Source organism: Lutjanus erythropterus, chromosome 19 (genome assembly GCF_056507025.1).
Source record: "Lutjanus erythropterus isolate fLutEry1 chromosome 19, fLutEry1.hap2, whole genome shotgun sequence".
Lineage (NCBI taxonomy): Eukaryota > Metazoa > Chordata > Actinopteri > Lutjaniformes > Lutjanidae > Lutjanus > Lutjanus erythropterus.
This window is the reverse complement of record NC_139335.1, coordinates 25925589-25940332: the sequence shown is the minus strand read 5'-3', so window position 1 is coordinate 25940332 and position 14744 is coordinate 25925589. Positions and strand designations below refer to the sequence as shown.

The window sequence follows — 14744 nt, the reverse complement described above, 5'->3', positions numbered from 1 at the left end:
TAGGGTGAAACATCTCCCCAGAGAGAGAGAGGCTGTGTGCGCCTTTACATACGAGACACAGCAGCAGAGTTAACTCTGGCCTGTTAAGTTTAGAATTACAGTTTTTACTTTTGCTGCTTAAATATTAACAATATTTGCTGCAGTGACACTACTGCGCACATGAAAACTAAAAACAGCTTTTTTTAATCATTAAAGAAACATTGATACATCAAAACAACACACAATAAAGAAATACATGGAAAGCTAGTGCTGCTCCGCATAATTTAAATTATTTAAGGTACTATAGCCTACCAGTAGAGATGTGGGTGGGAAATAGGGTACATCTCCCCCAGGAAGAGAGATGCTGTGTGCACAATATCACATAATCCTGTTACTCGAAATTATTGCTGCAGTGTATTAAGCTACCTGAAAGACTTTCTTATGAGCACAGGGTGCACCAGAAGGTGAGTTGAAGCCATAGACATTATATTAAATTGGTTGAAATTCTATTTAATATACAGTCTGTGGTTGAAGTGAGTTGTTTCCCCCTGCCCCCTTGTCCCCAGACTCAAGGAAGCTCAGGCAGGCTGCAGGAACCGTTGTCAGTGTATGTAAAGCTAAGGCTGTTACTGAAAACAAAAAAAGCCCACTCCTCTGGATTTGGAGTTCAGTGACTGCCTGTCTTACTGCCTGTCAGACTCCATTAACAAATTGTTAAACATGTACTCTTTCTAAAGATTATTAATGATTTTCTACAACTCATAAACAGACACTAACTCATTCAACAAACCTTCAGCATTAGTTTGAACTCTAATTAACAAGAAACGGACAAAAACCCACAAGAGCATGTCCCTTTAGGGACTCCGTAGGAATCCAAACACCCTTTGGAATCCACAGCCATGTTAACAGCTATGTGAGGCTGTACTTAAGGAGCAGTGGTGCTTGGAGCTACGTGCTAATGTCAGTATGCTAACATGCTCACAGTGACAGTTAGAACATGTCTACCATGTTCACCATCTTAGCTTAGCATGTCAGCATGCTAACATTTGCTAATTAGCATTGAACAGGAAGCACAGCTGAGGCTGATGGGAATGTCTGTAATTTTGCAGGTATTTGGTCGTTAAGCAAAGTATTGGGAATCTTGAAATTTTGGTGATTTTGACCACTGGTTGAGATATTTCAGTCAGGACCAAAGTGGTTGACTGACCAACTGACATTTCCATCCACAGAGCAACAGCATGGCTAGAAGCACACTGTGGAAATGGTTGACCGTAATATGAAGAATACAAAATCTGAAGTAAACTGGGATTAAAAAATACAAGAACACTGGAATAATGTGTTAATCTGTGTTGTGGGACCCTAATAGATATTTTTACTGCTGCTACATATTTTGTCTTTGGCTGCTGGAGTGCAGAGCAAAGGACAAACTAAACTGACATAATGGATAGACACTGTCTGAAGTAAGACTGCGCTGTTTATGTTTTCTGTCATTTGAAACTAAATTCGGTTTGTCTTAGGTTTTTGTCTCTTTTGCAGAATGTTTTCTTTGTCTTTCTTTGTTTTTAGAGTGGAATGAGAGAAATGTTCCTTAGTTACTGTGCCTATCAGGGCTGTGAGAGGCCACAGTTTCTGTCTCTGCAGTCTGGAGGTGACCCAAAGAGGATTTAAAGCACTGATGGACACAGAGGCCTGGCTGTGCACAGTCTGAACAGCCACAGACCAGCTACATGTTTACAATAAAGTCTGTGCTGAATGGGAACAGACCTTTACTGTGTGTTCATTCAGGACCGCTAAGGTCTTCAGTTGGACATCTCAAATTATTGGGCTGCAGGGGGTGGAGGGGAGGAGACATCCGTGCCAGGGACGCTGTCAAATAGACGCTGACGTCATCTACAGTGGTGATGCCTTCATGTGCACCTTGTAACTTACGGGTTTGAGTTCCTACATTCAGGCAACAAAATGAATGAATTATGAAGCAAACACTGTTTTGTAACACAACATACTAATTAACTACTTTTCTTAAAATAATAATAATTTCCCCCAAGTGATTAATTACCAGGGTTGCACAATATAGATTTTTTCAGCTAAGTCCGATAACTGATAATTACCTGCTTTTCAAGGGTGATACTAATAAGATAACGTAATTTTTCTATTTTAAAAAGAAGTTCATATAACCTGAAGTTTATGCACAACTGAGAGTAAGAAATGTCAGATGTAGTAAGCAAAGATGGACCCTACAGATGTTATTTTCTACTGTCAAAATACATCAAAAAACATCACAAACATACTTTGACTTTTATAGAGCATTTCCTGCAGAATTTAAATTAAATTCTTTAACCTACGATTTTAATATAGTTGATATTTATTGATTAACATATGCTGATATCAATATCGAGCACGTATGAAGTATGACCAAATAAATAAATTAATGCAAATTTGCAATAGTGTCCTCTTTGATGCCCCATGGCAGATAAATTGTGATAAAGTGCCCTCTAGGCCATTCCAGAAAATGTGATGAAGTGCTGTAAAGACTTCTGTACATACTAAAAACATTATTTTGTATTTTTTATCACAGAGTTTTAATAGTTGATGTACAATAAAACAATTTTAATCTAAACTATGACGATTTTCCCCACTGGTGCTCCACCACAAAATGCTGGTGCCTTTTTTTTTTTTTTTGCCTCTGCTCCTGAGACACCCTGAATCCGCCACTGTGTTTAAAGGGACAGTTCACCCCAAAATCAAAAATACATATTTCCTCTCTGGCCTTTAGTGGTACTTTATTGTATTGTTTTGGTGTGAGCTGTAGAGTTTTTCAGATATTAACCATAGAGATGTCTGCCTTCTCTCCAGTATGAGACTAAATTAAACTAAATGGATTTTGGGATGAACTCTCCCTTTAAGTAAATGTTTTGCTGCTTTGTTGGAGCTGAATGTAAAATCTTGTGAGAGAGTCTGTGAAGCCATTTGGGAGTTATGCGCCTTTTTTCTAAACTGGCATGAATGCAAACATGCACCTTTACACACAGGCTACACATGACCTCCATGCCAAATTTCAGCCCCCTAGGGCAAAAACTGTAGCCACCAAAGGGCGAGGAATTTGACATAGATGTAAATTGCTCCTTCTGTGAATTACATCATGAAACCTGCTAACGTCATAGTTGATAACATTTTCACAGATTTTGCTCCTTACTATGGAGATATTATATTTTGTTGTTTTGAATATTTTGAAAAAGATGCTAAAGCTTTTTTCTAATTTTGCTGCTTTGTAAATTTCATATTCATCAGTGTACATTTCAACAACAACAACAAAAAAACATTTTTTGTTTTAATGAAGGAAATGAAACAATTGAGTCCTTAGAAAAGAAAAAAGCTATCAAAACTATTAATGTTTGAAATAGCTTTGATATTTTAAAGTAAAATGTTTATCTCACTCTTGCTTTTATTTTTTTTATTTATTTCTTATCATTATTTTTAAATTAATCTTCTTTAATTTACTTTAAGATTAATGTTTTCTTTATTGTCTTTTGCTTTCCATCTTTTTTTTCATTGCTTCACTGTTGTTTGCATAATTTTAACATTTTGAAATAAATGAGAAATTGTAAATTGTAAGAAGGGAAAAGTTGGGGAATATTTGTGGACCGATCGACGGAGACGTAAAGCTGCAGGTCGCAGCTAAAAACAAACATGTCACATTTCAGTTTGCACCAATCAGTGATGAATGGCCAACCCCAGCAGTGCTGCAGCTCCACTGAGTTTAAGTGCTCGGCAGCATTTCCTACAGCACGTGAACGCCTCAGCAGCAGCAGCAGCAGCAGCGCTCAGCCGCTGAGCTGAACGGATTGTCAGGCTGCGTTTGCAGGACCGAACTGCACATCGCACACTGATGACACAAACAGGAGAAACAGGAGATCTCCTCCACCAGCTGGTTTGCTCACAGCTGCAGCTCTGCGGCTTTTCCGCAGATGGTTGGAGAAGCAGGTGCAGCTGCCCGCCGGTAATTTGCCTCAAAGGGTTACACTGCGCCGCTGTTTGTTGTCACTTCCGGGCGAGCCAGTCGGTGAATTAGCAGATCAGATGAGATCACATCTCCGGTGAAGAAGAGGAGGAAGCAGGACAAGTTGATCAGCATCGATGCTTCGTGCGGGCAGGATGGAGGAGTTTGTGACGGAGGAAGAGGAGCCGTGGTACGACCAGCGGGACCTGGAGCAAGGTGAGGCAGCGTTTCTCCCCCCTGTGTCAGTCAGGAGGGGGGATCACAGGATGTAACAATGCCCCATCCACAGCCACTGTACCCCGGGATAAAGGGATTCATGCAGGAGGGGGTGGATGGTGGATGGAGAGCAGGGAGGAGGGTGCATCCGTTGTCAAACAATTCATGTCACAGTTTCATTTCATGCACGAGTGGATGTGAGTGTGGATGTGAGTGTGGATGTCCCTGCCCTTCATCTCCGCTCTCCTCCTCTGCCAATTATTGTGATCTTGTCAGTGGTGTTTCCCAGAATAGTCCTGCTGTCTCTCTGACTGAATGTTGCCTCCTGTCCTCCTGTAGATTCTCTTTTTTAAAAAAATCAAATGAGACACACTGGATTCACTCTTCTGGCTGACAGAGGGCTGGTTGAAGGCACCGATCATCTTTGAGGAGCAAAAATGCGTCTCTCTCTCTCACACACACACACACACACAAGCCAGATTCTTCGTTTCCAGTTTGTCTGGAAATTTTGGTAAAAGCTCAGAGGGTAGTGATTGATTTTTTTTCACATTCATGCCTGTGAACCTTAAGTGAACATGGAAGGCAAAGACAGAAAATCTATCAGAGGTGTTGTGTTTGTTGCCTTTTCACTGATGCATGATGTGGTGCAGCATGTGATCAGCCTGCTCTGTAATAATTAGATGGATGCACTTTCATGGACAGAGGAGAGATGTGAGTCCTGGGCCTAGAGCTGTCATAAAACCAGAATTTTAAATATCATTACAGGGCTCACTACACAATCATCATGGCCAAAAGAATTCACGATAACAATATTACTGCAGTATATATAGAAGATTTAAAAAAAAAAGAAAAACAAAAAAACTTTATTTATCATGCCTTTTTTCTCTTTTTTTGGCAAATAAATTAAACTCAAAATAGAGCATCCATGAGGTGGAGACAGTCTGCAACCATAACTGTACAAAAGTGTAGAAAAAATGCAGTGACACTTAATGGTTAGTGAAAAGGTTATGTCAAAGTGCATACAGTATGTTGAAGAGATATTGGATTATAATGATATTATCATATGTGTACAAGTATTTTTTTTTATATCAGTTATTGTCAATACTGGTATATCGTGATACAATACTACTTTGGTAGTATTGTACTTTGATACAATACCACTTTAAAAAAACAAATCCTGGATATCTCTTCGGATACCACAGTAAAAGGGGGGAAAATCCTATGCACACAATTTTTCTTTCTTTTTCTTTTTGTTTATTCAATCAACAACCTGTATACTGTTCTGACACATAAAAAGTCACTAAACACTGTCTGGTTTTTCTATGCTGCAAGCAAAATTTCAGGCAGGATAATGAAGAATTTAGGTCTTGAACGATTACATACTTTAATTGACCCTTCCCAAGTTTTTTTTTCTTTTCAACATAGACATAGACTTTGCAACATGAATAAGTCAAATGACAGACTGACTTTGTACAAATGAATCAAACGTTCCTGTTCAGAGCAGCGTCACACCTCTTAGGATACATTCAACCAAGAGTCTTTCATGTAATTACTTTGCATAAAACAATGCAACAGTCGAGCTGTTGTACTTGTCAAAAAGACATCAAGTAAACAGAGATAGCACATACGAGTACCAAACTTGCTCAACTGTTATTGGAGCACAGAGCAAAAAGGGGCGGGACTTGGGAAGGGTAAATTAACCGAGATTTCATCGTTTTAAACATTGTAATTGAAAATTGTTGCAGTATCAATACTTGACAATCTTAGTCCTGGCGAGTGTGTCCTTGTGCAGCACTGGCTTCAGCATCACCCCACCCCCCTGATTACCTGCTGACCCAGAGAGCTAAAGCAGCTTTGTGTCTCATCATCACATTGTACAGAGAGAGGAGGGAGGCAGGTGGACTCTGCTCTGTGTGTGTGTATGGTTTTTGTGTGCTGTCTGTATCTGATCTCAGCATTATTCAGCATTGAGCTTGAAGTTATTAAGCCCCGGGCTGATCTGATTAGGGAGCCCCAGACCAGACCTCCTTAGTAGGGGATCAGAGATTCCAGGCTTTGGGGTCAGATTGGGACTGTAATTGCCGTTGGTGCTTGCTGCTCCAAACAAACGTCATCCCGCCTGCACTCGTAGCCTGACATGATTTTGCCCCAGAAATGATGCTGTTATGCAACTTCTTGTCTGCTAGCTCCGAGATTTGGTGACCCCTGCCTTCACTATGATCTGGGGAACATATGATGTGTGTCTGGGCAGATGGCGCGGTGATGTCATGTTTTGTGTTGCAGCCTGTGGTTGAACGTGAGACCTGAACATCAAAGAGCATCACAGAGATATATGTGCAGTGAGCAGAAACGCGTGGGCAAATGCACGGATATGGTTTATATATAGATGATACCATATGGATAGATGCCATGACCATCTTTATGATCTTGTTCATCACAGGGCAGCATGATACGGCTTATGACTAATATCTCATAAATTATATATATATATATATATATATATATATATATATATATATATATATATATATATATATATATATATATATAAAATAACAGTGTAAATTCTCAAATAGTGAGAATCTTATAAAATATGTTGCATAGCTGTAAATTTAATTAAATTTCATTTCGATTCTATATTACTTGTATGGTGCCAAATCATAACAAAGTTATCTCAGGGCACTTTTCAGATTGAGCAGGTCCAGACCATACTCTTCATCAACACGAAGAGCAAGCACTGAGGTGACTGTGGTGAGGAAAACCATTTGAACAGGCAGGAACCTCGAGCAGATCCAGGCTCTTTATTAGAGGTTAGGAAAGAGATACTCAACAGTGTAAGAAGTTGGGCTGGGAGATATGGACAAAATCAAATATCATGATGTTTTTGACCAGATACCTCAATACTGCAACAACACTGTAGGGATGACTGTTGGCGCTTTCACAAAATATTTACACAATAAAATTCAGTTGATAAATTGATAAATAATTAGGGCTGTGTACTGGCAAGAATCTGGCAATATAATGCGTATCATGATACAATATTTCTGAGAATCAATATAGTATCGCAAAACATTATATCGTGATACTGAAGTGTATCAATATTTTCTTCGACCCCTACAATAATCATCAGTATGTGGATATAATGACTAACTGGGTAAAGGAAAATAATAAAACAGTTGTAACAAACTGCATCTTTAATGCAGCCTTAGAAAGCAGGGAAAAGACAGCACTTATGCCAGATCATTATATAACAATATCCAAAATCTAAGATGATGGCAAACAGAACACCTCTGTTTACAACGCTGCTTCCATTTATGCCTCTTTGTCAAGAGGTGTATTATCTCAGCCTCCTCCATCACTGCCATGTTTGCTGTTGTCAGAAACTTTAAAGCAACTTTTCACTTGTATTCTTTGGGGCAACTTTTTAATCTTCTTTGGACTGTAACATGCTGACAAAGGCTCGCAGTATGAAGATAAAACTTGGTGGCCACCTACATGGAATATTTGGTGGCCACAGAGTAACTTTTTGTGGCCATGGGCCATGATTAATGTTGAACCCTAGATTTAAATCGGGAGAAATGCCATTATGGAGGTCTTATCACAGGTAGGAGTGTGGCTTGCTATACACAGTGGCCTTTTGTGTTATTAGAAGTCTAGTAGTCAGTCTTTCCTCGACGCGGCCTCTCATCTGTGCACATAATTGTGAAATTACATAACTAACACCGGGCACGTGTCGGCCCTCAGGAACAGAAACAGTGGCTGTGGCTGAGTTGGACCTCGGGGTGCAGGCTCGTTGTGCTCGCTCCTCCTCACACACTCTCACTTAGCTCATTATCACTCTGCACTTCAGAGCAGTGGTGTGTTATCAGTTCTGCATTGTTGAGACAGGAAATTACAGCCTGTCTCCCTCCCCTGCAAATGTAGCAACACAGGCCGGCGTGCACGGAGTGAGCTAATGATGCTTGTTAATGGTATTAGATTAAACTGCAGCATTCCTGCTGTGTTTCTGCAGCTTACACACGGACACATAGCGATGGATCAGTGTTTCTAATCCGTTGTGTGTTTTACACCTACCATGATGCATGTGTTTGTGTGTGTGTGTTCCTGTCAATGCTCACGCCCTACCCTGTGGTGATAAAACACTGCATTCATGTCCAGTAATGGATATCAATGGCTCTCTGTTTCCTCCCTGTCGTTCCGCTCCTCCTCCAGTGCTGTGCCGTTGCTCCAAGTATGCAGAGCCAGCGGGATTCTCCTCCTCCTCCTCTTCCTCCTCCTCTTCCTCAGTCCAGCTCGGCTTCTTTTCACCAGAGGAGATGAATAATGTATGCTTCAAGCTGTGTTGTAAAATAACAGCAACTGTGCGGGAGGCTCCTGTGGAGTTATCAGTGCTCAGTGTGCAGGTGGATATAAGTTTGCGTTGATATGATCTGTGCTGAAACAGACTGAACACAGCAGCATTCATGATGGTTGTGATCAGATGGTTCATGTGAACCTCAGCTGCAGGAAGTGCATAATTATTATTAATAATAATAATTAATTCAGCACTTTTCAGAGTAACAAAGTGCTGTGAACAACAAGGTAAAACAGTGCACACACACCAGGTTAAAAACAATACAGATAAAATAAAACAATATAAAATATAAGACACAATCAAACAGAATATATTAAAAATGGTAAAATATTAAAGAGAGATAGAACTCAGACAAACAGATTTACTATAAAAAAGTGTTCTGATAAAAGTAAGTTTTGAGGAGTGATTTAAGAGAAGAGCTCCACCGCAGCAGGTCTCTGAGACAGAAAACACCCGGTAATCTTACTGTGTACAGCAGCTAGGCTCATAAAGCGTGAGTAACTCTGAGATATAGGCAGGTGCAAAGATTACTTAAGACTAGTAGAGCTTAAAAGGTGACAAGTAAAATTTACAAATCAATTCTCTGTCCAACAGGTATCCAGTGTTGCAAGGATGGGAGTTATATGGTCTTGTGTCTTGGAGGGGAAATAACTGTTATTAAAACACGGATGATTTTTTTTCCACATCTGTTCAAGATTCTTGACTTTGTATTCTAAGTTGGTGAAAGTATGATTGGACTGCCGTAGTCATGATTGTGTCAAAGCAAAGCTCAGAGTCAAAGATGACACCCAAATCGCAGGAGGACTGCATAAAGATACTGTAAGGCAACATTAAATGTGTGTTCTGAGTTTATCACACCACAGAAATATGTTATTAGCCAAATTGGACATGTCCAGACATGTTTGAGCCACCAGAGCCAGAGGATGGTGACAGGGAGTTTTTTTCCTTCTGTGTTGGGTTGTTGGAACTGAAGTGAGCTGGGGCTTGTGTTCTGTTGGGGGACCGTGGCGCCGGTACATCTCTGAGCCATGTTTCAGGTCTGCAAAAAAACAAGAGAACGCATAATCGTCTTTTCACATGTTTTCAGCAACTATGTAACTTGTCCAAACTCCCTTTTTTCCTTTACGTGGATTTTAATGGTTGAGGAGAGGTTCCTAAGATTCTTTTTCAGGCCACTTGTCACCAAAAGATGTGACATCCAGCATTTTATATTTGAGAGACAGGCCACTGAGAGTGAGCCACAGTCCTCTCTACCAGTCAGTAGAACATAAATTTGTGTATCATCTGCATAAAAATGGAAACAAATATTATATCTGTGGATAATTTCACCAAACAGCATCAACTAAAAAGAACATAGGATGGGCCAAGAACTGGCCCCTGTGGAACACCACATGAGAAGGGGGCTGAGGATGAGGAGAATTCTTCCTTTGTAACAAAGAGGAATCTGTTGGAAAGGTAGGACTGAAACCAGTCCAGAGCAGTGCTAAATGCAGAGGTCAAATCAAGCAAAGTTAAAATCAAGCAAGCCCCAGAAAAAGCATTTGTTCAAAGTCCAACACTATGCAGCAAACTCCTATGCTCTACATTCTCACAACTCTCTGTTGTTTACGTCTGTTCTTTTTTCTTGGCTCGTGTCAGATCTGCACTTGGCAGCCGAGCTCGGCAAGACTCTCCTGGAACGCAACAAAGAGCTAGAGGACTCCCTACAACAGATGTACATCAACAATGAAGAGCAAGTGCAAGAGATAGAGGTATGCTTGTTAAACCTGTTGTAACTCTGCCAGCGCTTGTTAAAGTCAGTGATTTTATACACGTCCCAAAGAAGAAATACCTCGATGAAACACCTGGAACAATCTGGCTACTCTTGATTTTGTATCAAGCTAATTACTGTAAAGCATGGAGTGCTTGGAGGAAAATGAAAAAAAAGATTATTCTGTGAACATGGATGGTAACATTACTGAATCACCTCATCACAGCTGAAAGACTCGACTCCTCATTAGTCAGAAGCCTGGCTGAGGATGAGAGCACTCAGCTCCAGAAGACAGTCCACAACTCAACTCAGGAATCACATCAAACAAAAATACCAAGGAAAATCAATATCTGCCAGACCATCATAGTGAAGCCATTCCAAAACTTAACAATGTCACGGCCCACTTAGAAATCCAAAACTCTTCTGAAGCCGACCTAAACCTTTAATCACATCTCTGATCAACACATGAAACTAATCGCAGCAATGACGAGAAGTAAGATGTGTTCTGGTGTTAATGTAACAGGTCACCAAATACGTTAAATTAGCTAAGATAAATGAAGAGTAACACATAATCTAGTATATTTTCTTTAGTTCCGATTATTCTTTTATTTCAAACCCCTTGGTAGGTGTCAAACTCATTGTTCTTTAACTATTAAGTGTTTATTGTTACAATAACTATTATCCATTACTTCAGTGAACTATTTCAACATATAGATATATTACTTTTAGTTATTTATGCTTTACTAGCTATGTTATCATTAAGCCTTTAGCTAAGCATTGCAACTTCTCTGCATGCTAGTTGTGTCCGTTTTGTGGTCAGCTGTTAACAGCTGTTCTAAATATAAAAATGTCATTTCTATTGTTTCAAACTGAGCTACTCAAAATCTTACGTTTCCCCTGGTAGCTGCAGAAGTAGCCCTGGTAGAGAATCAGTTGAACTACTGAATGTATGTATCTAGTCACTAATCAACACAAACACTTATCTTTCTTTGCAGTACCTGTCCAAGCAGTTGGAAATGTTGAGGGAGATGAACGAGCAGCATGCGAAGGTGTATGAACAGCTGGATGTGACCGCCAGAGAGCTGGAGATCACCAATGAGAAACTGGTGCTGGAGAGCACGGCCTCGCAGCAGAAAATAGACAGGTGATCAACAGCTGCAAGCAGCTGTCTCATGATGACCATCCTCTGCTTTCCTACTTTGGAAAAAAATGAACCAGAAATCATACACTGTAGGAAAATGTGTCTGTACATGATGTCGCTCATCGCCTATGTCATCATCACATACAGCAGGTCTTTAAAAGGATGTGTTGAAGCAAAACTAGAGACTTGCACATGGATGTGTCATTTTCCAAAAAGTTTGTTTAAAATGTAAATAAAAATATAATGCAATGATTTGCAAAAACTTTACAACCTTTATTCAGTTGAATACAATAGAAATATAAGATATTTAATGTTAAAACTGATAAACTTGATTGTGTTTTTGTAAATATACACTCATTCTGAATCTGATGCCTGCAACACATTCCAAAAAAGTGGATAGGGGCATTTTTCCACTCAGTAAACAACTCTCAGGGCACTAACTGTTGAAGTTTGGAAGTGAAACTCTTTCCTATTCTTGCTTGATATATGACTATTATATGACTGCTTTTTGCTTTACAATGCACCACACATTCAGTGGCGGATCAGTCTAGTACCTGAACAGGGTCAGAATGTGTCTTGGCATTGTCTTGCTGAAATTAGCGGGGACATCTCTGTAAAAGACGTCATCTGGATGGCAGCATATGTTTCTCCAAAACCTGTCCTTACCTTTCGAAATTAATGGGGACTTCACAGATTTGACAGTTAGATTTTTCTGGAGATTTCTCTGGATCCTCTGAATGATATTTTAGATTGTAGGTGGTGTTTCACAACTGTTACACAACTTTCCTAGTTTTTCTGTTGAAACATGATGCAAGCATCAGATTCAGAATGAGTGTGAATTTACAAAAAACAACAAGGTTTATCAGTTTGAACATTAAATATGTTGTCATTGTACTGTATTCAGTAAAATACAAGTTCAAAAAGTACTTTATTTACACTTTACACAGTGTCAGAACATTTGCGTGTTTACATGTCATCCCCTCGTCCTGTGCAACCCTAACCCACATTCTCTCTTAAGCAATTTCATAATCAGGGATGGAAGTTCGCTACAAATCACATTAGTGGTCTGAAGTCTAAAAGCAGTTTTCAATGGCTGCCTGTGTTCTCTCTAAATCTGCTCCTTCACATTCTTTGTTTTGTAACAGTGACTCACTGTGGCTTTGAGAACAGTATGCTGTGCAAAGAGAGAATTAAGTCACCTTAATAATGATGTAACAAGCACTGAGCAAACATTTGTGTGTGCACAGGTTGATGGGTACCATGGAGACCTTGCAGGGTCAGGTGGACAGTCTGACGTCTCGTGTGGAGGAGCTGCGAACTCTGGAGGAGCTGAGGGTCCGCAGGGAGAAGAAGGAACGGCGCAAGACCGTCTCCTCCTTCCCCTGCCTCAAAGAGCTCTGCACTGCACCAAGGTCATTAACTGTCTGGAGTTTATTTTCTGCTCGAGAAAAAGGCTCCCGACTCCCAGAACACATCCGCAGTCTGCAGTCAGGTTTTGTCGTCAGTTTATCTTGTTCACACAGATTAGCGTGTTGCAAATACTAACTGCATACAACACACATGAACTGATTATTTTGCAGGATTCTGGTGGGTTGGTGAAAGTGATTCCCTAGTTATTATCAGACTACACTGCCTTACAAAGCCAAAAGTCAGTAACTACGTATTTGGTTCAAACACCCCTGCATAACCAGCAGAGAAACCCCCTTTGCTCAGATCATTTTCATGTTAAAGTAAGGTTATAAGCGGTTTTGAAAAACTGAAACAAGAGTCTGTTTTATAAGTGAGACCCCAGCTCACTAAGTGATGTGACACTTGTTTTTGTCAGGTATGAGGATGGTTTTCTGTTGGCCAACCCGGGCAGCGTGGACCTGGCTGAGAGACGGCCTGCAGATGAGGAGAATGAGCGGCTGAAGGACATCGTCTCCTCCCTGCGTGCAGCCATGGCCACAGAGCGGTCCAAGAGGGAGAACACTGAGCGGGAGTGCGCCTCTGTGCTGCAGGAGTTTGAGCGTCTGGAGCAGCGTCTGTTAGGAGCGGAGGGCTGTCAGCTGCGGGTCCAGGAGCTCGAGGCCGAGCTGCAGGAGATGCAGCAGCTGAGGAAGTCCAGGATGTGTCTGATCGGGGGGATGGAGGACAACCTGGAGACACTGCTCAATAACGGCCCTGAGACGGACACCCCGGAGGAGGGCGTGGGGCTGGAGGAGGGAGATGAAGGAGAGGCAGGGGGCGCAGGGCAGCAGGGAGGCCCGGTGAGGAAAAGCTGCAGCGACACGGCTCTGAACGCCATCTCAGCCCGTGACGCCTCAGGCAGGCGTCAGGGCAGCTACGCCCTACACGCAAACGGCGTGCGCAAACGCGGCATGTCCATCCTGCGGGAGGTGGACGAGCAGTACCACGCCCTGCTGGAGAAGTACGAGGAGCTGCTGGGGAAGTGCCGGCGCCACGAGGAGAGCCTGTGCCACGCTGGGGTGCAGACCTCACGGCCTGTCTCGAGGGACCCGTCCATGAAGGAGTACAGCATGGCGTCTTCGGGGCCTTCGACGTCAGTGGCCGGCGCCGCTCCTCCCACGCCCCCTCAAACTCCCTCCACCCCGGAGGCCCTGGAGGGGATCAGCAGGCAAGTGGAGCAGGTGGACAAACGGCTGAGCCAGAACACGCCGGAGTACAAGGCGCTGTTCAAAGAGATCTTCTCCCGCCTGCAGAAGACCAAGAGCGACATGAACTCCAGCAAGAGCAGGAAGAGTCACAAATGAGCTGCTCATCCTACCGCCGCTGAAGACAGTGAATTATTTCTCTTATTTTACCTCACTGCTTTGAAGGCTTCTCATCTTGCATTTAGCCACTCATGACCTGATGGGTGGATGCCTGTAGCCATGGAGACGTGTGATTAATGATGCACATTGTAAGCAGCGGACGCCTCCGTTTGAGGAAGGAGGCCGAGCTGATTAATCTGAAACTGCCAAATGTTGTATTTCACTACATGGATGGAAGATGGTTGATGTGGATGAAACGCCTTTTTCTGAGTGACTGTAACTGACAAATAATCAGAATGGAAGCTTTTGTTTCTGTCTTACGACGGTCTAGTGTGTGATGTAGTGTTTATAATTAAGATGTACTGATGCAAAAATGATTCAACTATTACCATTTGTTTTTTATTTATGGTAAATAATAATTACGCCAAATAACTGATATATAACCCCAATTCTAAAACAGTTGGGATGTCATGTAAAATGGAAATAAAGAGAATGTAATTATTTGCAAGATATTTAATGTTCAAATTAACTTTGTTTTTTTAAGTATACACTCA

At 41.4% G+C, this 14744-nt stretch overlaps 1 protein-coding gene across 1 annotated transcript; it reads left to right on the top strand.

Annotated features, from left to right (window-relative positions):
• Window positions 1-3782: 3782 nt before the first annotated feature.
• On the top strand, window positions 3783-14538 carry cdr2l (cerebellar degeneration-related protein 2-like). The gene is made up of 5 exons (XM_084745089.1): window positions 3783-4192; window positions 10185-10297; window positions 11292-11440; window positions 12685-12849; window positions 13263-14538. Exons 1-5 carry the CDS (start codon window positions 4114-4116, stop codon window positions 14188-14190), a joined length of 1434 nt encoding a protein of 477 aa, XP_084601215.1. The 5' UTR covers window positions 3783-4113; the 3' UTR covers window positions 14191-14538.
• The last annotated feature ends 206 nt before the right edge of the window (window positions 14539-14744 follow it).